The following is a 25777-nucleotide window of genomic DNA, read 5'->3' as shown; positions in this document are numbered from 1 at the left end:
GTAATTAACTATGGTAAAGGTGTGACAATACTCTTTATGGGTACTGATTTTCAATTTACAAAATTTTGAACAAAATATGCATATATTAAACATTAATCCGCTTGGTGACCTTGGGTCCGAATTTTCATAAGCCCTTGGCCAAGAATTAATAAAATGCTTAGGTTTGGTGTTCAGACTATTCCAGAGACAAAATTTGTTTCTGGGATAATCTGAACAGCTTCAACATTTTATGTCAAAGCTATTTAGCCTGGAGTTATAAATCATGAGGGCATTTTGGCACTTGGGCAAAAGATCAGTGGACTAGATGTGTCATGGTGGGTTCACAGGGCCCAGCTGGAACCATTGCAACAGTCAGACAAGCAAGAGACCAAATTGTAGGTAAACTTACTGGTGTCTGATGACAGAATAAACGGGGATTATAAAACCTACATGACGGAGGTGACTGGTGAAGTTCCTCATGTTTAGTGAACGTTACGCCTGGCTAGCTACCGACTAGCCACGTCGTTAGCCCTAAAGTTAATGTTATGTGGTTTACGATTCTTTCAGCCAAATAACGTGGAAAGTTAACGCTAATCTGGGACATTTGGCTTATATAACGTACCATTCTGATATCCCCAGTATGTTATTTCAAATCCAAAGATGATTTTTGGATATTGCACAAGATTGAAAGACAGAGTATGAGAAACAAATAGGCTAGCTACTGTACTCTCAAAGCCAAACTATTCATAACTGAATCGATAGTATTGCTGGCTAAAACCACTGTCAATGGCTACAGCCTAGATTTACAGTGGCCTGGTTTGACCAGGTGGTTAAAGGTGGCCAATGTTTGAGCACTGTTATACAATACAAGCAATAGTTAGTGTTTTTAACATGTTCTTCACTCACTGGTTGAGTCTGTCAAAGTCTCCATACTTTGTTCATGCTTAATGCTCTGATAAACATAAGAACAGTCACCCATACACAACCCTCAATTATGGAATAATACACATGATGAACAATATCATTCATTTTAAACGGCTACTTTATTTACTCTATTCCTGTAATAACAAGAGGCAGAAGCAGTATTATTTTACATTATTTTACATCAAGAAATGTCATTGTCAATCCAAGTTCCAGTTTGAAGGCTCTTTCAACCTGATCTGTGATTAGGACATATTATAAACCATCTTTGATAATCCAATATATCATATTTTATACAACCATTTTATGAACTTGCACTAATTTCAGACATTTATTGTATCAGAGCTTTGATGTCCCATATTAGGCAATCTAACTTTAGGACAATCTAAACTACTTGGGATATAAAACAACTTAAAGTCTTCAACAAACTATAGGCTACATACATGTGTATGAATGGCACCAGCTAGTGTTCTAATTCCTTGTCATTTAACTAACATTTCTATTCAAATTGCATTTCAGAAGTAATCAATAAACTAGTAAAATATGACGTATGCCGCTTATGTCTGATGACTATGTAACGCCCAGAGTTCTGTCTGACCAACCAGTTTAGTGGACAAAAGTGCAGAGCCAGCTTCTAGTTTTAAAAGATTCAGTTTTATTGTTAACAAAGATTTAAAATGTTAAAAGGTATGTTAAAACGAGGAATTTGTCCAAAAGTGCAGGTGTGCGTATTTTAGGGGGAAGGGGAGAAGTCAGTGGAGTTGCTTGGCTGTGGTTTATCGGACCTTAGTTTTGCCTTGGACCATAGAATTGGACCCACTTAATTTCTGCTCTGAGGGCCACGCCCGTAGCTCCCCCTTCTGCAGACCTGGACAGAGATTAACCAGAGCCAGAGAGATAGTGGTGTGAGTCTGCTGATTGGTGTTTCCCAGAGCTGATTCCCTGCACCTGTGTCACCACCCCAAGACACACACACACAGATCTACCAGGTTACAACTATGGAGACTATACGTTTATTTTTATTTTGCCATTTTGCCTTATCTTTGTATAGGTCAGATTCCAATATGCAGATCTTTGTCAAGACACTTACTGGCAAAACCATTACCCTTGAAGAAGAGCCCAGTGACACAATTGAAAATGTCAAAACCAAAATCCAAGACAAAGAAGGCATCCCCCCAGATCAGCAAAGGCTGATCTTCGCTGGCAAACAGCTTGAAGATGGTCATACCCTCTCTGACTACAACATCCAGAAGGAATCTACCCTTCACCTTGTCATGCGTCTGAGAGGTGGCATGCAAATTTCTGTGAAAATCATCACAGGCAAAACCATTACTCTGGAAGTGGAGTCAAGTGACACCATTGAGAACGTGAAAGCCAAGATCCAGGACAAGGAAGGCATTCCCCCAGACCAGCAGAGGCTGATCTTCGCTGGCAAGCAGCTTGAAGATGGTCGCACCCTCTCCGACTACAACATCCAGAAAGAATCTACCCTCCATCTTGTCCTGCGTCTGAGGGGAGGCATGCAGATCTTTGTGAAAACCCTCACTGGGAAGACCATCACTCTGGAGGTGGAGCCAAGTGACACCATTGAAAACGTCAAGGCCAAAATCCAGGACAAGGAAGGCATTCCCCCAGATCAGCAGAGGCTGATCTTCGCTGGCAAGCAGCTTGAAGACGGCAGCACCCTCTCCGACTACTACATCCAGAAAGAGACCACCCTTCAACTTGTGCTCCGTCCGAGGGGTGACCAAGAAATCTGATTGAATGCTATTGATTAAGAGCATAATAAAACATATTCATCTTAATCTGTTTAAATGTTTGGTTGGTTATTTTTATTTGTTACCAATTTTAGGAAGGAATATCCTTTCAACTGTGCAGTACATGTTGTCAGGGTGGGGATTTAATAACACACTAGATGTCACTGCAGGTTCATTTCTTTAACCTTGCATTACACACCTCATGGCCAATATGAGCTCAGGACTCAATTAATTGACAGAATTTCCATCGTTCATATTGTTGGTAATAGTTTGAAAAATGTGTACACTTTTTAACAATCCATTAACAGTTATTGTTTTGTTTTTTTTACATCAGAACTCTATAGCCATTCTTTAAATATATTTTTCTTCTTTTTTAATCTAGTACTATTAAACAAAACCATGTTTCTGAAATAAAATGAATATGTAGCAATAGCAATTTTTCATTTTCTGATTCTGATATTTGTTGTGGAATAACATATCATGAACATGGTGATGGCTTTTGTACTGTCTTTGTGGTGGCTTAGTTTTGGGATAAACACATGTGTAATAATCTAAGGGCAAGAGGTAAGGGCATTTTGTTTTTTTGTTTCTATTATGTACACTCATTCACAATGGCTCAAAAACAGTTCATAAGACAAGATAAGTACTGCCTTATGAACTGTGAAAAGAAATAACTGCAAAAATGAGGAAAATACTACACTATACACATAATAACAATTAGGTGCAGAATTGAAAGATTTGAGAGTCTCAAAACCACCTAGTCAGGTGTATAGTGGAAATTAAAGTTCAACCAAGTGCAATCAAGTGATCTGCTCCGCTTGTGTAGTTGCTTTACAGGCCGAAGGGTGTTGCTCAGCCCCTCTCTAACCTCACTGGTCAACCTGGTGCTCTACTATATCAGCTGACAGCCTGACAGTCACTGGCTGTTGCTCACTCGACTGGACTGTGCAGAAGGAATGGCAGCTCAAGGAGGCTTTTTCCTTTCTCTCCTCAACTATAAAACAGAGAAATATGTCATTGCTGAAAATAGGAAGATTGGGATTTTATTCAGACTTTATCAGCTTGCTGTTCTGGGATACATAATCGGGTAAGGGACGAATAGATACAGTAAGCTTTCAGAAAATTACCCACAGTTAAAAATAGTTAAATGCGTGCTGTCTTTGTTTTCAGCTGTTCAGCTGCCACTGCCAGCATGTTGTCTGGGTACTTTTTACAAAGAAGTCAAGGGGAATGCATTTATTATAGAGTTGATAGTGTTGTCCAACCCCTCACTGTGTGATGTCACTTGTCAAATGAAACCTGAGCAGGTGACTGTGACGCTGTGACTCCACGTTATAACATTCAATTACTTTTGAGCAGCATTTATGTTCATATAACTCCTTTAATGTGCATCGATACTGTCTGTAAAACATATTTAGCACGCTGGCATTTAGAGCTGCAGTCATCCTGTACATTACACTCATGGCTGACATGAACACATGTTCTTGTCAATCCACATTTAAATGAATGTATTTATTATTATTTATTATGAATTTATTGTTTTAACTTTTTATTCCAACATTCATCTCAAGTGTTGACCAAATAATCACCTTGGGGTTTTAGAACCGTGCTGCATGTCTTCCAAAAGGGTCTAGCTAAAAGGGTCTAGCTAAAAGGCTGATCAGCTGTTGTCATAAATACAAAAATGATTTGCTGTGCAGGTGGGTGTTTGTTGCAAAGAAAGGATATCAGGAGAAGGAAGAAGCCATCCAGACCTCAGTCATCACAAAACTGAAAGGTGTTGCTTTGACCAACAACACAGAAGCAGGGCTCCACATATGGGGGTCTGAAGACTACGTAATTCCTCCAAATGTAATACATCTTGACTATTCTTTGTTTATTATTATAGAACCTTTGTGCCAATTTAGTCAACCCTCCTTCTAATCATGTTGGACATCTTAGCAGCCTAATTAATTTAACCTTTTGCCTCCCAATCTTACTGTCTGGCCCAATTCTTTTCTGCAGGGTGAGCAAGTGTTCTTCATAGTGACAAATTATATACAGACTCCTAATCAGAGGCTGGGCTTCTGTCCTGAGGTGAGCATGAGCAGAAAGACAAACAAGGTGTAACAGTTGTCTCTGTAATGTATTAAAATCAGATGTTTAATGCAGAGTTATAAGGTACCAGATGGGAGGTGTGTGAGCGACCAAGATTGCGAGGAGGGAGAAGCTGTAATAGCTGGTAATGGTAAGAACAAAATATTCAACTTTTCAACTTTCTGTGTGTACAAGAATTTAATTACTTGCTAAAATTACTGAGATATATTTTAATTTATTTCTGTCTTTGTAGGAATCAAGACCGGCGTGTGTATAAACAGCACTGGAACGTGTGAGATCCACGCCTGGTGTCCTGTTGAGTCCAGCCCCAGACCCCAGTGAGTGGTCTCTATCATCATCTTTCAGAGCTGTTCACTCTCCCTGATCCCTCCCGAGGACTATAAAACATGACAGCTTCTATTTATTCCTAATGCAATCCGGTATTTGTTTTGGTGTGTTTGTTTTGATAACCAGCTGCCTGTGTGTGTCCCCTGTCTTCCAGAGAGCCCTTGCTGAGTGTAGCTGAAAACTTTACCGTCTACATCAAAAATTTCATCCGCTTTCCAAAATTCGATTTCTCAAAGTAAGTGGCGATACTGATTGCTCACGGTTTCAAATGACCAAGATCACTGAGAGAACTGGGGATATATGTGCTCCATAAATAGCTGTAAGGGTGCAAAGCATGCTATTTATACCAACCTGTGCATTGCAATGGTGAGACAGTGAAATAGTCATCTGAGACGTCCTTGACAGAGAGCCTTGCCCTGGACAGGTGTATCACACTCTGTCTAGTGCTCATAGCTCTCACAAGCCAAGTCTAATTTATCAGTCAGTATTCTATTCTAATAACACAGCTTTATGTCATGTCTATTTCTAATCACTATATGGTGGCTCTTAATGGAGATTAATGTACATGAAGTAATGTGGCTAAATGGCAGAGTAAGGGTCAGATTACATGGAAACAAAATGCTCTCAGGCTATAGCTAACAACCAAAGCAGCCAGCTGCAGCACACAACATAATTTACATAGCACAGACTGGCACAGACTGGTTTATACTATGTTTCCTAGAAGTGAAGGAAATTACACAGCTCCCCTAAAAAAGTCACAATATTTCATTTGAATGCCTACACATTTGGTTCGGAATTGTTTTGATAATCTAATGAAATGTTGCAAGATTTGTTCCCATCAAGTTGCATTAATTTTCCACTAATATATTTTGGGTGGGAGAGTGTGACCCCTGTGCGAAGTTTTCGCCAGCACATCCCACAGATTGTCAATGATGATAAGATCTGGACTTTATCGTCCAATCCATGGGTGAAAATGTTGTGCTCCCTGAACAACTGTGACACAATGTGAGCCTGATGAATGCTGGCATTGTCATCACGGATTCAAAAAAAAAAATGGAATAACCTGGTCATTCAGAATACTCGGGTAGTCAGCTGATCTTATTTTTTGGGTGCGTAATGTTGCTGAAACTAGACCTGACCGACTGCAGGAACCCCAGATCATCAAATCCAGATGGCAACTTTTTTGGGGGGGGTGGCGGTGTATTCACTGAAGTCATGGTAATTTGGCCTGTGCTTTATATAGTAGATATTCACAGCTTAATTTTAATTTGAGTGTTAGTATTTCAGTATTTCACAGAATTGTCGGCTGGTTCCTCTTACTGGTTACGTTTTGCATTAGTAAATTAAACGTACTTTATAACTAACATACACACTGCACTGTTTTGAATGTCTAATGTTTCAGAATCCTGTGACCATTACAATAGACAGGCCATTCTGTCACCTTCTGATAGGGCATATACTGTATACAGACCTGTATGTTATGGATTTGTAAATTCAGTGTAAAGCCTGTTTACAAATGTATCTTATTTGATCTGCTTGTGCAAGAATTTTCCTTGGGACTAATAATATATCATTTTTAATTCAAACATGTGATATTTTGGTTCATTAGATCAAATGTTCTGGAAACTGCTGAAAGCAATTACCTGAAGAACTGCACCTATGACAGAGATTTTCATCCATATTGTCCCATATTTCGTCTGGGAACTCTGGTCAGTTGGACAGGCAATGACTTCCAGGAAATGGCTGCAAAGGTAAAGCAAATAAACGGTTAAAATAATGTGCAACAGGGATGTGGTGTGATCGTGAAACAACAACTTACTTTTTAACTCATTTTGTACTGCTGTCTGTTAGGGTGGCTCTGTTGGCGTTCTGATTGAGTGGAAGTGTGACCTGGACAAAGACTATTCACTGTGTAACCCACAGTACAGCTACACACGCCTGGACCTAAATCAGAACAATTCCATCACATCAGGATACAACTTCCGGTCTGACTCTTCCTGAACCTGAACATTGTTAATCTGTTGAGTTTGTATAGTTGATGTTCTTCCTTCTTTGCAGATATGCCAAGTATTTCAATGACCAAAATGGTGAAACATATCGCACGTTGTACAAAGTATATGGGATTCGTTTTGATATTATGATCAACGGCCAGGTAATTACCACATTCTTGCTCCTTGAGTAATTCAAGAAGAACATTTTAGAGTTCATTCAAAACTCTTTTTTTTATGTCAGGCAGGAAAGTTTAGTATTGTTCCCACTATAATTGCTATCGGCTCAGGTGTTGCTCTATTGGGCGCTGTGAGTTGTACATTTTTTATTTAGATATAATTGAATATTCTGTCTGGTGCCACTTAATAGCATATTTGTACGTTTCAGGGAGCCTTTGCTTGTGACATGATTCTACTTTATATGATGAACACCAGCTCGTTTTACAGAAACAGCAAGTTTGAAATCGTCAACTTCAAGTATGATCATTTTTGTTCATTTTACAAAATATCTTCTCATTTGGGATGTTATTGGCTAAGTATTATCGACTGTGTGTCAAAGGAAAGACCGGCACAAACCCAAGGACGGAAAGGACAGCAAAGATGGGAAAGATTCTAAAACATCCCGTGAGCGAAGATCTAAAAAGCCATCAGTTGAGAAAGAAGTTATTAATTCAATTACAAATGAGGAGACTGAAGCTCCTGCATCAGAGAGCCAGAGCTCTGTGGAGAGACGAGGACCAACTATTCCCCGCAACACTGGACAGAGATACTCTGCCCTCCAGTCGCCCCAAGCAACAGACCAAAAGCAGCATGTCAGCTTCTCTCCACGTTTTTGACTTTGTACGTATAAAGCATGGTCCAATTCTGACCTTTCAGTGGAGTTAAGAAAACCATTACAGACCCCAGTAGCACTGATGCCATGTTTGTCTCCTGATTCTCTGACACAGGGAGTGTTTCTCTATTGTGGGAAGAGAAGTTTGACTGATTTCCAAATCAGATTTACAGGCAATAGCATGAATTTATCTTCTGAGTCAGATAGCAACTGGTTCAACATGTGACTAAAGAAGGGAAGACAAAGTGTTTGATAAAGCCAAGGATCTAAATGTACCAATAGCCTAATACAGAACTATAAGTGTACAATAATGTACTACTACTGTGAGGTAGTGAAATCTATGTTACTGTAATTTTTGCATATTTATACAATTTTATTTGCTGCTAAAATCAAATGTGATGTGACCGAGGACACGTTGTAAAGTTGTTTATTTAAATAATTATAGTATTAACATTTTTATTCATGTTTCATTGATAAGTGATTTGTTACAGTGTTATGTGGCTCTTCAGTAGCTCCTACTCTAGTATGAATGTCACTAAACAGGCAGCTTAGCATGAGATACAAACAGAGCCATCAATTAAAACATTAGCTGTAAATCTCCACAACTAGGTTCCAACTAGGTTAATAACATAATAGACCGCATTTTGACAATTCATGAGGTCACATTTGTCTTAGCTACTCTAATACACATGCACCATTCCATAAAGGAAAGTCCAAAACAGGATGTAGGTAAAAAGCCCTCCTACAAGGCCCCCAGTGAAGAGCAACCGCCGTGACTTGAAGCATTTGTTCCATCTTCGTCCAGCCTTGAGAATGAGCAGTAGAGAGAGGAGAAATGAAGCCAGGAGATAGAAGATGAAACCATACAGTCCGGTCAGGCCCAGGATGCCGGCTGTCGCTCCGGACAGTGCGGAAACAGAAGTGCGGCAGTAGTCCAGAACAGCCGCGTTGCCCCTCACTGACACTTCACTGATGAACTGTGGCCCCTCGCGCTTGGCTACCACTCCTGCCATCTTGGGTCTGGTCAGGGTATCACAAAACGGTTTGCTAAAAAAAAAACACAAACCCATCGATTGAACTCAAATCATCTTTAAGAACAGTAAAATGGAATCACCGTGAACTGCACATTTATTTTTGTTATATGTTGACACGGATAAGCAGGTGTTTCATCAGGTGCAAAAGGTCTACTAGCTTAATATGTTAGTAGGAAATGTACAGACGCAGAGGTTTTGTATTAACAAAATATAATACAAAATATTCAAGACGTTTGTCACCATTATATATATATACGTGCACGGAACGGTGTCTCTCTTTTGTTTTAATGTTTATTTTATTTTATATATCCACATTTCCAATGTTAGCATGTAAGCTAGTCCTATGCTAACGGGCTGTAATATTGTACTTACGGAAAATCACAGCAAACGTTGCCCCGTGCCTCTGAAAAATTACAACACCATTGTAGTCAGATGCATAAAAATCAAAGACGGGTCACCGTACGTTCACAATTAAATCGTTCAGAGTAAATCATTCATTGTAGATGATACGATCCAACACTCCTAAAGATGGATGATGTCGGCCATTGTTCTTCGCAGTGCATCATGGGAGCGGCGTATGTTCGCTGCTCAATAAAGCGTGGGATAAAAGAACTCCTCTTAGTCACATGCGCTGTGGGGATAATACAGATGAATATAAAATAATGTAATACACGTGAAAAACGCACCGTTGTAAAACAATTTCAGGAATTTATAGTTGTTGTTTTTTAAAGTGACACATTACTGGAAGTCAAATGAAGCTAAAATAATCTCCTATTGTACTTGAGTGCATCGCTGTTGACTTTGCCCCTTCAGATGTTCTGATCATGGTGCAGAATAATCGTTGTAAAAAAAAGACACTTTCCTGTATAATTAGCCGTCATGTCCACATATATTCTTGGCATAGACTTGGGAACAACATCTATAAAAGCGGTTTTATTAGAATCTGGCTCCAGGCTAGTGGTGGCGAGTCACTCTCTGCAAACTACATCTGAGATAGCGGACAGCTGTGGGATCAAGGTGAGAGAGAGAGAGAGCTCACTTGCTTCACACACACAACTATTGCCTATTTCACCTGACTTTATAAGTAACTGATGTTTATCTCTGTTCAGGCAAACGAGCAGGACACGGGGCGCATAATAGACACCCTCAACGAGTGCATCCAGCAACTGCCCGCTGACAAGTTGAAAAATGTTACTCGCATTGGACTGTCGGGGCAAATGCACGGGGTTTTATTTTGGAAAGACCAGCGTAAGGGAGTACTGGCGTTTTTTGTTGTTGTTTTGCTTTGCGTGAGTTAATATTTTATGTTTATTTCCCGTTGTAAGAATATTTAGCCAGGCTAGACTAATGGAGAAGGTCTTGTCTGTCTACTTTTATTAGCAGTATTTCTGTAATTAGAGTCTACGTTGCAGAAAGCGTGTTAATGTGGAATGAATGCCGCCCTCTGCTGTTTATAAGCTGCAACTTCACCCTATAACTGTTGATTTTTCTCTCACAGGTAAAGAGTTCTTCACTGCTAAAGACACCAGTCAGCTGATCACCTGGCAGGACGGGCGCTGCAACAATGATTTTCTTTCCACTCTTCCAAAACCAAATTCACATCTCAGTTTGGCCACTGGTTTTGGGTGTGCCACCATTTTCTGGTTCCTCAAACACAGGTCAACACTTTTCGAGACTTGTTAATGTTAAGTTATGTCACTGGAATTAAATTTTTTTTTTGTTTTTTTTATAGGCCAGAGTTTTTAGAGCAGTTTACGGCTGCTGGGACAATCCAGGACTATGTTGTGTCTATGCTGTGTGGTTTAGAAAGATGTGTGATGACGCCTCAGAATGCAGCCAGCTGGGGTTACTTCAACACCTCGACCAGCCAGTGGAATCTTGAAATGTATGTGGACCTCTGCTTGTTATGGACTGTTCAGACTGGTATGACCTTTGTCTAGCCTTTTAACATTTGCACATGCATTCAGGGCTTCACTCTAACTTTTCTGCTAATTGGTAAGTGTTGCAGAAAGTTACAAGCCATTTACAAGTCCTTCTGTAGCCATATTCATTTAATTAGCTAATTGGTGTAAGCTTTTAGGTTTTAGCAGCATGTATTGATCTTATAAAAATGTGCTGTTAAGCTTTGCTCCAAATAGAATATTGAAAATGATTAGGTGTAGTCTGCCGCTGTCTCAATATAATAGTTGTAGTAAGCACCGTCAAATTTAAAGAAAGCATGCAAAAACATTAATTGTCGGTATAGAAGTATTTAGAAGTTATTACAAATCCCTTAACACACCAGTCATCAAAGCTCTGTGTAGTGAGACAATATTATTATTCCTATATGCATTTCTGGCTAACCTCTTCAACAGCTTGAATTACAGACCAGGGATATTTCAGGATTTTTTTTATTTTTATATAGGGCCTCATTTCCTAGTTATCCAGAGTGATGTTGATTTCTGGACATTTTTTTAATTTTTTATTCATGCAGTCCTTATATTTGAAGAGTTTAGTGGTTCTAGGCTAGTGCTAGGCTAGTGCATGTCTATGGTAACTAGTAGCCTGCATTAAAAACAGTCTGACCCAAGCACAGTGCACCTGAGGCAAATCACTTATAACATCAGACTACCCATATAATTGTCTGTGTTGACTGAATATTTTTTGAAATATAACCATTTTGCATTTAAGAAATTGATTATATTTGAGCAGCATCAGCTTCCTGGTTGTAAGCTATGCAGCGGCGGAGTGATCTGCTAGCTTACCGGATCTACAGTAGTTTATTTACCTGCGGCCGGCATTGCTACACGTGGAATTCACAAAGGAGCTTTCTACAAATCAGATATGGTAACGTTTGGAGGACGACCCGATTAATTTGAAGTTTTTAATGCAGGCTACTAGTTACCATAGACATGCGCTAGCCTAGCATCACTAAACTCTCAAAATATAAGGACTTCATGAATTAAAAAAATATATATATGTCTCCAAAAATCAACAACACTCTGGATAACTAGGAAATGAGGCCCTATGTCAAATATCCTGAAATATCCCTTTAAAGGAGCTATATCCTGCTATTTTAGCCATTCCAAAGTTAAGTATAGGCATTTATATGATATATTGTACCTCTACCACTACGGAGCACTCATTTTTGTGATAAATATAAGTGTTTTCTGGAGGTATTTTTCGAACCCGGAAGACACAACGCTTTGATTGAGTTAACTCCACCCCAGCATTACTACACGTGGAATTCACAAAGGAGCTTCCTACAAATCAGATATGGTAGCGTTTGGATGATTTTGAAGAGGTTTTTAATGCAGGCTAGTAGTTACCATAGACATTCGCTAGCATAGCACTAGCCTAGCACCACTAAACTCATATATAAGGAAAATATAATATAAATATATAAGGACTGCATGAATAAATAAATAAAAACTCTGGAAATCAACAACACTCTGGATCACTACAAAATGAGGCCCTATGTCAAAAACCTAAAATATTCCTTTAATCTGATAGTTGTCTAACCTGTGTGTGCATGCTGTAGTTTGGAGGCAGCAGGCTTCCCTACACACCTGCTTCCTGAGTGCGTACCGTCCGGGGCTTTGGCGGGGCTCACGTGCATGGACTGGCACGGCATTGGCGCTGGGACTCCAGTGGGGGCCGCCCTTGGGGACTTGCAGTGTTCTGTCTACTCCTGCATGAGCACAAGCACAGACGCAGGTGAAATGGGGTCGACATTATAGTCAGTCTTTATGTAGTATGCCCATTGCATTCCATTACCATTATGGAATGCACTTGTTCACTTGTGCACTTCCAATGGATACTGCATTAGAGCCACTAATGTACTTGATGGTAATTGGTCAAATGCATCATCAGCAAAAAATATACATACAACAGGAAACAACTAAAATAGAAGCACAAGATGATATTGTTTTTCTAACACATTGTATCCTTTTTATATGTGCAGTTCTTAACATCAGTACCTCTGCCCAACTGACCCATGCAATGCCCGCCGGCTTCACACCCCCAAGTTCCCCCCTGTCAAACTCCTCCATCTCCTACTTCCCGTATTTTGATTCATCCTACCTGGCCGTGGCAGCATCACTCAATGGGGGAAATGTTCTTGCTACCTTTGTTGACATGCTCACAAAGTGGATGAGTGATCTCGGTAAGTAAGAAAAAGATTCTTCCTAAAAGCAAAATACTAATAATGTGCTTGTTTAATACAATTTAAAGTAATGGTTAATTACACATAGGCCTTCACAATAAAAAATGTTGTTGGGTTTCCAAGGCAACATGGTCTAAGTATACAGATTGTAAAACATTTTAATGGTATGGTATGAAGATCTGTGCCAGCTCAACTGTGATATTAAGCCTTTTTCTAAAGAAACACCTTTTCCTCAATAGGTGCAGAGATTTCAGAGTCCTCCATATATGAGAAGCTAATCAGCTGTGCTCTCCATCAAGATACCACTGATCTGAATGTGCACCCCACCATCCTCGGGGAGCGACACAGCTCTCTCTGCTTGGGACAGGTGACTGACATTTCACCCTCGAACCTGTCTCTGGGCCACGTGATGCGAGCACTTTGCCGTGGCGTCATCAGTAACGTCACCTCCATGATGCCAGCGGACTATCTGCAGAACGCAGGGGTGACCAGAGTCGTGGGCAGCGGGACGGCACTGGCGCGTAACCAAGTGCTCAGGCAGGAAGTGGAGCGAGCCTTCTCTCAGATGTCAATTGTGTACGGACAAAATGCAGACTCTGCAGTGGGCGTGGCCATGGCGCTCTGTGACCGACTCTGACTCAGCACTCGTCCTTCCTTACTATTAATATCAAGTTCAACACACAAAATTAAAATGTCAAAGTGGGATTTCGAAATCAGAATGCAGAATGTTTTACTTGTAACATAAATAAGCATGTTTACTCTATTATTTTTAATCAAATAACCAACAATAGATCAATATTCTTGGTAGAAAGTATTCAAACATTACCTTAAGGTTAATTTGTACTATATACATTTTTAAAAAGGTACTACAATCACAACTCAAAATGGGATGCCTTGATTGGAGACAGATGCTGGCATTATGGTAGCAAGCATTATGATAGATTTACATTGTTTTAGGTTTACTGATCTGGCAACCCGAAGTGTGGGGTTCATTCTGCTTTTTGACAGCTTGAGAATCAAAACTAAAAACATCGATACAAACAAACGTTTTATGTAAAATGTTTTTGCAATTGTGAATAAATCCAAATTACAGTTATCAGTAAATCAATACTTGGTTTGACAATGTTTAATTCATTTCAGGGGCCACAAGTATTTGCAAAATATTCTCACAAAACTATATGAACTACATTTGAATATGCAGTAGTTCTAGTATATAGTGTGAAATGGCTGCCAAAAGTATTTCACAGTTAGCTTTATAATGCTGTGAGGAAGTGAGTAATGTCTGTGCCTCCATTTCCTAAATTAGCTTTCAGAAAGGCAGGAAAGTAGCTGTGCCATCATAAGACAAAAATCAGCAATATAAGTAGGTAAGTGCCTTCTTAATACGGTCACTGCTCTGCTCTGCTAGTGCATTAACTATTTGTTTTATAATGTACGATGCTAGTCTTACACATGTGTTTCATTGTTTATGTCTGTGTTTATTGTGCTGTCGTTGTTTCTATGCACATTGGGCAATGCCAGGGCCAATGCATCTGTTTTGGAGAACATCTGCTGTATATATGAAAGGAAGTGCGGCACATATCTGCAAGGCACGCTGGTGGGCAGATACCATGCAACCGCAAGTGACAGTCACAAGCAGAGGAAAGAGGCATCAATGTGAAACTTACAAGAACTGAAAGAGCCCAAGAAGAGGTCCCACAGGGCTGAAAAGCTCAACAAGACAGAAGATTCAGATTAATCAAGGTTTTATTTACATCTTATTTAATTACAGCTGTTTAAAATGTTCATCTGTTACTCTAGCATTGCATTACATGTTGGAGGCACGCTTTAATCAGTCCATTTCCCGTAGCTGAAAGACATTGTGGTATCTTGGTGTGAGCTGAGATGATCAATAGAGGATCCTTTTAAGTGCTCAGGACGCAGTAATGTGCTCTCATATTCTCTAGGGCGGGTCACACTATCTCTCTGCTGCGCTGCTTCCCTCCTCAGAAGAGAAGAACCAGCATCTCGGCCAGTCGGACTGTTGCAAATTTACTGTTCACACATTGTTGGACACATGACGGGAGTTCTTTGTTGTTGGAGCAAATTTTACCTCAGGTGAGTCTAAATATGTCTCATTTATATCCATAGCTTTGGTTTTTGATTGGAGATATGATATATTTTCTCATGTCTACATCCTGAGAGAATCAATTGATTACAATATTTCTTAGTCTTTCAGATGTTTTGCTTCTATGCAGTTTGGTAAAAGTAGATGCATTATACACATGATGCACAGTGATGTATAGAGGTTGTAAATCAATAGGTATAAATAATACATGAGGACAAGATGTCAGTCTGTACACTTCAGCCACAAAAACTGTGTGAGTTATATCAGAACGTTGGTCTCTTCATTGTTTGCTTTGACAACAAACTGTTAATCTTGAGGTTTTTGAGGGTTGTTTCCTCTTATCATTGGCCTTTGTCAGAGACAGACAGAGTGGTCTGTGAGTCACTGCTTCCCCAAATCCAAATGAAAAGAAGAAATATAAACAAAAAGGAATATAAGCTGCACAAATTAAATGATCTTAGGCAGAATCTTTAACCAAAAGTTGTTTATTATTTGTATTTCTCGATTTGCTTTGATTATATTCTTGATTATTAAATGTGGATCTTGTTTTAAGGCTCTGTGTACTGCTGCCATGCTGATCCTACTATAAATACATGTCTTTGTTTGTCAGCATCTCTGAAAATCACATGTCTTCAAATATGTGCTCTTACCCCCTCAGAGGTCACTGACCTAGAGCAGACTACAGCAGTATTTACAGAGTAATTCATTAGAACCAACAGTCTAATGAAACACTTGATCGAGACTTTATTTTATCAGCGTTATAACGGCATAAACCTCGTGTACAACAGCCGCCTAATACAGTATGTTAACTTTTTATCCCAGGTGAGATGAGCAAGACAACAGAGTTTGGCTTCCAACTGGAGGTCGACAACAGGACGGAGGGGGAGAAGGCAAAACAACAAGCTCAATATAAAGATGGCTCTAGTTCCTCCAGAGAAGCTCCCAAAGCTCCTATGGACACAGATTACCAGGAGGAAATGGATCCACTCAAACCTCTAATTAGATTCAACCCCGATTTTGACAAGTGAGCGAACCCATATGCACCAATCATGTCACCTTATGGCCGTTTATATCCTTCGCCTTAGCTGTGGTTGGACCAATGTGAAGGGCTGCTGTACTTTGTGTTTTTAGGGGAATCCGAGGAGTAAAGGACAATGACAACAGACGGGGCCAGTTCACCAGAGAGCGGCTCTTCGAGGCAGTGGCCGATGGTGACGTCAGCCGGCTGGACGGACTAAAAGAGTACTTCCAGCAGAACAATATGAGGCTCTCAGACTCCCTGTGTATGTTTGCATGCTACATGCGCATATACAGGTAAAATTACTTCTAACGCGTTTGTGTCTGAAGTGTCTGTGGTTTTCATTCCCCAGATCAATCTTATGGGAAAACATGTCTAATGAAAGCACTGATGCACCTGAGAGACGGCAAAAACCCGACTGTGGAGCGTTTAATCGAGATCTCGGCATCCATAAATCCAAGCGACATCCATAAATTTGTAAATGCCGCCTACACTCACCATTACTATAGAGGTAAGCTGCTGTTTCCTTAGTTCTAAACATCTTTAGTGTATGATGGATTTGTACATGGAGTTTTAAGAGTTACTCAAATGTAACTATTGATAACCTGGTTACATTTTGACACTTTAAAACCACAAAATGGTAAGGATATGATTTAAAAACCCATTATCTTTGAAATACGAGTATTTTTCATTGTCAAATATTTTATTTTAATATTGTCTGCATACATTCTCCCCAGACATGTTTGAAATGTGTAGTTCATGCTTGATTTCATATAGTTGCTAACATTCGGAGTAGGGGCATGTGTGAAAAATGAAAAAACACTGACTACACTACAATGAAATAGACATTGAAGAAGTTTTTGAAATAACATGTAAAATTAAAAATGATTTCATTTGACAAACAGCGGCAGACCTATTCCGATTTTTCTTAATCATTGTTACTTGGTTTTTGAACCTTCATAAAAGTTTAGATCTGTGGTAATTTCAATTTATAAGTTACAGGAATGTACAGCTTCTATAGAAAAAGAATTGTAAAATCTTTATAGGAATAAAAACATAATTTTCAGGGTCACATCAGAATTAAATCTCTGGGCGCTTGCAGGTCAAACAGCCCTGCACATTGCCATTGAGCGGAGGAGTGTGTCCTATGTGCAGCTGCTGGTCAGTAAAGGAGCGGATGTCCACGCTAAAGCCTGTGGGAAGTTCTTTCAGCCTCATGATGGACCCAACTTCTACTTTGGTGAGTGTCTGTCACGAGATTGAAACCGAAGTGGGAAAGATAGTGACAAAGGCATCATGTGACTGACTGTTTCTAGGTTTCATAGAGGAAATGGTTTTGTTCAACACGGCATCAGAAATAAATATGCTACAGGAAAAACACAGAAAACAAAATGTATGATCTTTTTCTGTATAAACGCCAGAAGACACTGTTACGTTATGAGTTGCATTTTGGCAAGGGAAAAGGATAAGTGAATATAGAAGCATAAAACAAACAATCACCTCTATGTGATTTTGTTCTGTTTGTGACAAATAACAGTGAGGTTCAAGATCAAGTAGCTTGTAGACAACATGTTCTTGAAGGTTGAGTCGGCATCGGGAAACGTACGGCTTAGTTAACTTAAAACAGCATGTTGATGTGTCTCTGTTGTTACAAAGCCAATATGCTTTTTTGAATCTTTACAATACACACAACTGAGAGCCTTCACAAACACAGCACAAAGAACACTAACTAAAGTGTGTTTAATCACGCTATTGGATCCAATCAGTCAAAAACAGCTGGATTCACTCGATTCAAAGATGTTTTGCCACAAACTGCAACCTCTTCAAGGCTGATTGGTGACTGTAGCTCACACAAGGACAGTGGGCAGTGATACATGATCAGGCGCAGGTCCCAGCCCTGAGGAAACTGGTTTGTGGCAAAACCTAAGCCTCAAGTGAATCTAGATTTTTGTCTTTTGCTTATTGAATTCAATAGTTTTTCTGATGTTTTAGAATTGCACGCGTGTTTTTAATGTCGCTTAAAGGTGCATTAAGCAACTTTTCATGCAAAAAAAAAGTTGATATTAGTGCGTATTTGACCATGTAGTGATCCAGCAGCTGTATGAGTGGTTATCATGGCGCCTTTGCTTTCCATCACTGTGATACAACTCTCTTAATTGCTTTGTAGGTTTTCTGGTTAGAGGGTCCGTCAGCAGTGTAAACCATCCAAACGATTGATCCTAGAGCGTTGTAGAGACCACAGTGGTCAAACGTTAAGGCATTATGCACCTTCAAAATGCATGACAGTAGTGCAGATGGTAGAGCGGGTCGTCTCAAGATCGGAAAGTCTGGGGTTTGAATCCCGCCTGCTGAAGGTGCCCACTGTCATTGTGTCCTTGGACAAGACATGTCACCCACCTTGCCTCTAGTGTCTGCGTTCATTGGTGTATGAATGAGAATGCGAATGGGTGACTGGATCCTTGCTGTAAAGTGCTTTGAGTGCCTAATGTAGGTGGAAAAGTGCTATATAAGTTGAGACCATTACCATTTAGATGACCTCATACCTGCTTCTACTTCTACTAATAATATTTTGTACTTGAATTGTCAACTCTTTGTGTCATTCCCAGGCGAGCTGCCCCTCTCACTGGCGGCCTGCACCAACCAGCCCGACATGGTGGACTTTCTCATGCTGAACGAGTACAAGATGGCCGACCCCAAAGAGGTGGACTCTTATGGGAACACAGTGCTGCACGCTCTGGTCACTATCGCCGACAACTCCAAAGAGAACACGGAGTTCATCACCAGTATGTACGACCGCATCCTCAGGACCAGCGCCAGCGTGCAGCCTAAAGTCAAACTGGAGGATATTGAGAATGCCAACGGGCTCACTCCTCTCAAAATGGCCGCCAAGACAGGCAAGATAGGGGTAAACAGTGTAGTATTTATGACCTTTTGTCCCTTTAAATGTTGTCTTCCACCTATGCAAATCTATGCATCCTCTTCTCTTTGATGTCCGCTTTCTTCACATCCATAAACCATCTCTGTAGTCGTCCTTAAGGCCTCTTACTTACAGTATATTTTACAAGGAACATGTCTCTGTCTTTCAAACTTCATTTTTGTTCCTGTAAGAAACAAAAAGGTTTTACAAAAAGATCACCCTCGCCATTACTCTTGAATCACTATTACTGTTAATGGTTGTGACTAATAATTGTGTGTTGCAGCTTTTTTCCCATATCCTGAAAAGAGAGTTTCATGAGCCACATACCAAGCACCTGTCTCGTAAATTCACCGAGTGGGTTTATGGTCCTGTACAAAGTTCCCTCTACGACCTCAATTCTGTGGATTCCTTTGAAGAGAACTCTGTGCTGGAGATACTGGTCTACGGCAACGGCATTCCAGTCAGTATCTGCATTTTAACATAATTCCTGACACTGGAGCAACATAATATCAGGCAAATCGCTGAAACTCAAAGTATAAAACTCAAATTATATGAATTATGCTGAAAAGAGCTGGTATAGTCCCTGAAACATTTTATAAAATATGTTGATATATATATTAGATATCTATCTCTTCACACAGGCAAACATGATTAATGTTTGTGTTTGACGTAAAAGGCAAGGCAACTTTATTCATACCGTTCATTTCGCACACAAGGCAACTCAATATCCCTGAATATAGCAAATAGGTGCACACTTTAGTCAGTGTTAAGAGTCTGACATGGCATGTTTACATACATGAGCATTAACCTGTACTTTCCTCATCAAATAAACACATAAACATCTTTATCTTCTCAGAATCGCCATGAGATGCTGGAAAACGAGCCCATAATTCATCTGCTCGATGAGAAGTGGAAAAGATTTGCTGGGGGATTGTTTTTCTTTAATTTCATTTGCTTTCTGCTGTACCTGATAATTTTCACAGTTGTGGCCTATAATAAAAAGGACGACAGCGTAAGTATTGTTCTCAGAACATTGCTATAACATAACCAGACCAATTCTGTTAATATTACTGTCTTCTGCAGCCGCCATTTCCCATTGAGCACACAACTGAAGGATATCTGTATGTTGGAGGCCAACTGCTGATTGCACTAGCAAACCTCGTTTTCTTTATTACAGGGGTATGTGAGAACTTGATGGAACATTTTTATCAATGTATGTATTAAAGTACTGAAATAAAAAACATATTTCAATCCTCAAGGTTGTAGAAATGAAACGGAAGAGGCCAAAGTTTAAAACTTTGCTTATTGATGGATATTATGACATTCTTTTGTAAGTATGTTGTAAGTTTTATTAAAATTAAAGACATAACATTTAATAACGTGTCTATGTCTTCATGTCTAAAGAGAAAAAGCTTGTTTTGCATTCCCTAAAAATATGATGTATATGCCAAAGTAATGAAGTATTGTCAAACTTGCTCCTGAGTCAAACATTGGAATTAAGTGTTAGATAATGTCAGATATTCTGCCACCGTTTTGAAAGAGCTGTTTGCATTGTTTAGTCTCATACAGGCCCTGCTGTTCATGGCAGCAGCGGGTCTGTACGTGTGTGGGAGACATGAGTACCTGGGCTTTATGGTGCTGTGTCTGGCCCTGAGCTGGGTCAACCTGCTGTACTACTCCAGAGGAGACAAGCACATGGGCATCTACAGTGTCATGATCCAGAAGGTACACTCCACGTCCTACACACAGACCACTGTACAAACACCGATGTGAACTGATGATTGAAAACTTACTTGAGGTGCAGATAAAAAGCACTAAACAATAAGAACACAGCATTGTACACTCATATTGCAGATGTTAAAAGTGATCAATTATTATTGTTAGACTGAATGAATACATAAGCATTAGCATACGCATGAAGCATTACGTTGTCATTGTCAGGAGCAAGTCAAGCTCATGGCTTAGGAGGCCATGGTTTATTATTAAAGAGCTACATCCTTGAGCGTGTTTTGAATGTATTGTATGTGGGTGGTCACAGTGTTCTCCTAATGTCCAGTTTAAGTATATTGCTAGATCATGTTAAATATGTTTTTCTATTTGTAGATGATCCTCAGTGACATTCTGCGATTTCTCTTTGTCTATGTCGTCTTTCTCTTTGGCTTTTCAGCAGGTAACACATTCCTTATGCAACATCCCGTCTCTCTTAAATATGTGAAAACATTCTAATACGGTGGCTCTTGTTTCAGCGGTGGTCAGTCTGCTCATAGAGCCACCTACTCCTCCTGCAAAGAACACTACAAAGGGACGTTTCTTTTTCCCAGTTGAAGAGGAGCACATATGCGTCAAACCCACCTACAGGAACATCTCCTACACCATACAGGAGCTGTTTAAGTTCACTATTGGGATGGGCGACATGGAGTTCACCGAGCACTATAAGTATAAAGAGGTGTTCTATGTGCTGTTGATCGGATACATCATCCTCACCTACATCCTGCTGCTCAACATGCTCATCGCCCTCATGAACCGCACTGTGGAGAAGCTCACCCTGGAGACCACCAGCATATGGAAGCTGCAGGTCAGAAACACGCAATGAAAAGTTTAGTTCATGTGGGAAAAAGCTAAGTATTATATGTATTTATTTATTTATTTCAAATTAATCATTGCTATTTACTGTTATGGTGGCTCATTAGTGGACACAACAACCCTTTGACATCTGGACCATGTGCTCTGTGGTGTGCAAAGAATTTATTTAAAGGTGCATTATGGAACTTTTATGAAACTTTCAGTGACCCAGTGGCTGTAAGGGTGATTTGCAAATTGCATGGCGCCTTTATTTTCCATCACAGAGGCCTCTAGGACGCTCCAGCATCAATAGTTTTTTAGGGTTACTGATCTGTCTTTTGGATGGAGTGTGTGCGTAACCATGGAGATGGTTCCATCAGCAGAGGAAACCTACCAGAAACCCTAAAAACACTTGATCCTGTAGTGTTATAGAGGCCGCCGTAATGGAAACCAAAGGAACCATGCAAACCACCACCCATTCAGCAGCTGGGTCTCTAAAAGGTCAAATATGCACTAATATCAACTTTTACCTTGTAAAATGTTCCATAATGCACCTTCAATTTGGGTTGAAATGAACTAAAGCGTCTATTGTCAGTATCCTCGATAGCAAACCTTGTGCTGTCACTCAAGAGGCTTCAGCAGCAACCAGCAATATTTCAGCAGCCAGATAGATACATGCAGATCTCAGGGCTTTATCTAATAATTGGTTCTGGTACATATTTCGCATTTTGCTTTCGATCACTGTTCCTTGTGTAGGAGAAAGTAATTACACATGCAAGTACAGGTAATTACAAAAGTGCAAGGCTTAATAAAGGAGTACAAAGTGCATCAAAGGTGTACAGTACAAGATGTAACAACTGTATACAGCGTGTAATAAAGGTGTACACAGTGTAGCAAGGTGTACAACGTGTATTGCAGGTGTTTGGCCCATATAAAGCAGCAGCTTTACAAAGGGCAAGTTTCATTAATTTGGGAAAATTACCATAAAACTGATGAATAAATACACTATACCTAATGTGTAACTACACGTCAGCGCGGGCTGTAATCTAAAGTGAAACGCTATGTACACACCTTTATTAAATCTTACACTTTAATGTGTAATTACCTTTACTTGCATGTGTAATTACTTTCTTGTTGCCTGTACCTACACATGGAACTTGCGGGCTGTACTCTAAAGTGTTACCCATTTCGAATCCCCTTCCTACCTTTCTATATGATGGAAAACTCCTGCGTGACTGAGAGCTTACAGTTGTGTTGCCTTTTAGCGGGCTATGACCATCCTGGATATGGAGAAGAGGCTGCTGTGTTGTCTGAGGAAGAGTTTCCGCTGTGGAGAGGACAAAAACCTGTGTACGGCTCTCGGAAACGACCGCCGCCGCTGCTTCAGGTTTGGCAAAGCACAATTTATTCACTGTTACGCACACATCGCACTATTTTGGGGAGTGTAACTCAGTGGAGGCAGCGCCGGCTCCAGAACAAACTGACTGAGGGTGCATTAGAGATTCTCACCCACTAAAGCTGAGGGTGCAAACATGTCAAAATGAGGTTGCAATGCACCTTTTTGCACCACTGTAGACAGAGCCACCTTAACCAATGGAGTAGCAGGGGCTGGAGCCCAGGGGCCTACCATAGTCAAGGGCAAGTAGTTGATTCTATGATTTTCATGTCAATCACTTCACTTTGCGGCATGACTAACCGTATGCGATGATTGTGCTGCGCTCCTGTGTGTGTACCTGGAGTAGGCCCGCCCTACCTGGCCCAGAGGGATACCTGTAGGAGTAGCAGGGTTATGGTTTTCGTGGGATTTAGGGTTCGGGTTATAGGTTGGCGTTAGGGTTAGTTTTTGCGCTGAGGGGGGTGTGGGCCTACAATTCTGTTTAAGCCCTATGGGTACATTAAGGTGGGCCTGACTCTAGATCCGGGCCTTAGTGGAGGACGTAGTTCAGTAACTCTTATGTCAAAGAGTTACTGACGTTAAATCTCTGAGCCATCATTGGCTTCCTTCCACGGTCCATAAAAATGTTGAGATTGTGACTCTAAATCGGTTCACACTGAATTAATGTCACATGAGCAGCTGTCAACCTTTAAAAGTAACCAATGTAAGAGCGTGTGCAAAAATATATAAGCTTTCTCTCTATTATGTTGTGCATGCATTTTAAAGGAATAGTTCACCGTTTTTCCATACTGACCTTAGACGAGTTGATACGTACCTGTCTGGTCTTTGTGCCTGTTGAAGAGCGTGGTAGCTTCCAACTTCACCCCCGTTTGGAGCTATAGGAATACATTGGGAGAGGCCAAATGCTAGCAACATCTTTGGTCTTTTTGTGTGACTGAGGGCACGCACAAAGACCAGACAGGTACACATCCACTCGTCTGAGCTCAGGTAAAAACACATCTCATGGAAAAACGGTGAACTATTCCTTTCACTACCTACTCATATGAGGTTAAAGAATAGTATGTTTACTTTTCTTCTGCAGGCTCTTTGGCAAAGGCAACTCCCCATTGAGTCTAGGGAGTGCTGATGGAGCAGTGCAGGAGGTTATGACTCCATCTAGTGGTGCATTATGGGCTGCCAAGAAATGTCTGCTTTCATTACTAAGTTACTATGTTTGAAAAAAATGTTGACATTAATGCAATTTAAAGAAAAAGAAATCGCACAAATGAGTCTAACACTGTTATAAAGTTCACCTTTTGTGTTTTGCGTTAATATTATCATCATCATTATTAACAGTCAAATAATAATAATAATAATAAAATAAGCAGGTAAAAGTTATGACCTTGCGCTCAGTTCTCGACAAAAACACTCTTTTTGTTGAATGCGCTTTGACTCGGCCGTGTCACAAAAACAGCAGTCTCCGAACGCCGAGGGGAAAGCAGACGGCAGTGAGTAAAAATTAATAAGCGTAAACAAAAGGTGTGTGGGCTGCGGAGCGCGGCTGTGCGAGCGGGGGGTCAGTGATGCAAAGTACACAGCGCTCGCTCGTTCGTTCCCCGCTAATTTGGCCGCTCCGACAGCTGACTGATGCATCCCACGGCACACTGTAATTGGAGCATGTGTCCTCTTGTCGTCTCAGAGTGGAGGAAGTCAACTGGAACAAATGGAACAGCAACCTGGTCAAAATCCAAATCAATGAGGATCCGGGCCGGTATGACAGGGAGCGGGACCACGGGACGCCACCAAGCAGAGGTAAAGAGCGCATTTGGCTGAAAAGGAATGCAAATATAGTGGCCATTCATTTGGTTTAGTAATAAAAGTACAATGAGGCCTGCTTTTTTTTTTTTTTTTAACTGCCAGGCCTACTTCCAAGCTTCATACTTAAGTTGAATTATTGAATTGTATTATGTATGTATGTAGGCTATAACAGGTTGGCCATTTAGCAGGACACATGCAGCTTTGTAACACTTCCTCTTTTGTCCACAGGGCGGAGTTGGAGAGTGCTACTTCTAGACAAGAAGACTTATGACTCCACAGAGATGAGTCCAATCTAGCTCCTCTTTGCTGGTTAAAACTCCCAGGACATTGAGGCACTTCACCAAAGTTTACTTCTGTAGGTCCCTGTAGGTCTATCCAAGACTTAACAGGGGAATTGTGAAGCTGAGGAATTGACATGAATCAACAAATTATAATAAAACAGAAAACAGGCAGCAGGTTGATCGTGGGGCTCCATCCACTGCGACAATCACCTCGCTCCTCCACCTGAGCTGGATGCACCCTCAGCCGTACAAAGGCCACTGCCCACGCGCCCCCTGGCATCCCGTCAGAATCCACGATGAAGCCCGTGCAGGTGCTGATCCCGACCTCCCGCTGCGTGCCCTTTATACCGACCCCATTTTCATCACAGCCAGACGAGCTAAATCTACTGCAGCCGCACAGTCCTGCCGCTCTCACAGCTTGCTTTGTCTACACCGTTTCCCGCATCATGTGTTTGGCACTGGAAGAGGAATGATAAGAGCTTGGCAATATGTGCGATTACTAACCCGCCTGAAAACAAATGTACTGGGACATTATGGCCTCGGGTTTAGTAGTACATAAACACCACAGTAGTTTTCTGTGATGTAGTTTTTGCTCAGAACAAATGAAAAGCCAAAATAAA

The 25777-nt window shown here is 40.6% G+C and overlaps 5 protein-coding genes and 1 long non-coding RNA gene across 6 annotated transcripts; 4 read left to right on the top strand and 2 right to left on the bottom strand.

Moving 5' to 3' along the window:
* The first annotated feature begins 296 nt into the window (after window positions 1-296).
* Window positions 297-2675, top strand: LOC306970522 (polyubiquitin-B). The gene is made up of 2 exons (XM_079566513.1): window positions 297-314; window positions 1952-2675. The coding sequence occupies exon 2, from the start codon at window positions 1965-1967 to the stop codon at window positions 2658-2660; it is 696 nt and encodes a 231-aa protein (XP_079422639.1). The 5' UTR covers window positions 297-314; window positions 1952-1964; the 3' UTR covers window positions 2661-2675.
* LOC306970524 lies at window positions 1661-14789 on the bottom strand. The gene is made up of 5 exons (XR_013793403.1): window positions 14747-14789; window positions 12437-12605; window positions 6901-7025; window positions 6725-6824; window positions 1661-1768 (listed from the first exon to the last, which is right to left on the bottom strand). It is a non-coding gene; the product is annotated as an uncharacterized lncRNA (long non-coding RNA).
* p2rx5 (purinergic receptor P2X, ligand-gated ion channel, 5) lies at window positions 3493-8051 on the top strand. The gene is made up of 12 exons (XM_079566511.1): window positions 3493-3744; window positions 4358-4508; window positions 4662-4733; window positions 4809-4884; window positions 4987-5071; window positions 5236-5316; window positions 6691-6832; window positions 6933-7066; window positions 7140-7233; window positions 7314-7379; window positions 7458-7546; window positions 7629-8051. Exons 1-12 carry the CDS (start codon window positions 3614-3616, stop codon window positions 7903-7905), a joined length of 1398 nt encoding a protein of 465 aa, XP_079422637.1. The 5' UTR covers window positions 3493-3613; the 3' UTR covers window positions 7906-8051.
* emc6 (ER membrane protein complex subunit 6) lies at window positions 8326-9507 on the bottom strand. The gene is made up of 2 exons (XM_079566514.1): window positions 9308-9507; window positions 8326-8948 (listed from the first exon to the last, which is right to left on the bottom strand). Exon 2 carries the CDS (start codon window positions 8912-8914, stop codon window positions 8582-8584), a length of 333 nt encoding a protein of 110 aa, XP_079422640.1. The 5' UTR covers window positions 8915-8948; window positions 9308-9507; the 3' UTR covers window positions 8326-8581.
* Window positions 9749-14103, top strand: shpk (sedoheptulokinase). Its single transcript, XM_079566512.1, has 7 exons — window positions 9749-9952; window positions 10045-10183; window positions 10434-10593; window positions 10668-10820; window positions 12456-12631; window positions 12879-13079; window positions 13319-14103. Exons 1-7 carry the CDS (start codon window positions 9815-9817, stop codon window positions 13714-13716), a joined length of 1365 nt encoding a protein of 454 aa, XP_079422638.1. The 5' UTR covers window positions 9749-9814; the 3' UTR covers window positions 13717-14103.
* Window positions 14628-25219, top strand: trpv1 (transient receptor potential cation channel, subfamily V, member 1). Its single transcript, XM_079566509.1, has 17 exons — window positions 14628-14822; window positions 15026-15176; window positions 16009-16210; window positions 16318-16469; window positions 16557-16715; window positions 17307-17444; window positions 18811-19109; window positions 19405-19581; window positions 19978-20133; window positions 20205-20300; window positions 20381-20451; window positions 20681-20846; window positions 21225-21291; window positions 21368-21696; window positions 22949-23070; window positions 24758-24870; window positions 25105-25219. The coding sequence occupies exons 3-17, from the start codon at window positions 16014-16016 to the stop codon at window positions 25170-25172; spliced, it is 2310 nt and encodes a 769-aa protein (XP_079422635.1). The 5' UTR covers window positions 14628-14822; window positions 15026-15176; window positions 16009-16013; the 3' UTR covers window positions 25173-25219.
* Window positions 25220-25777: the final 558 nt, after the last annotated feature.

The sequence above is a fragment of the Gobius niger genome (genome assembly GCF_951799975.1).
Source record: "Gobius niger genome assembly, chromosome: 11".
Taxonomy (NCBI): Eukaryota; Metazoa; Chordata; class Actinopteri; order Gobiiformes; family Gobiidae; genus Gobius; species Gobius niger.
This window is presented reverse-complemented; position numbering and strand designations above follow the sequence as displayed.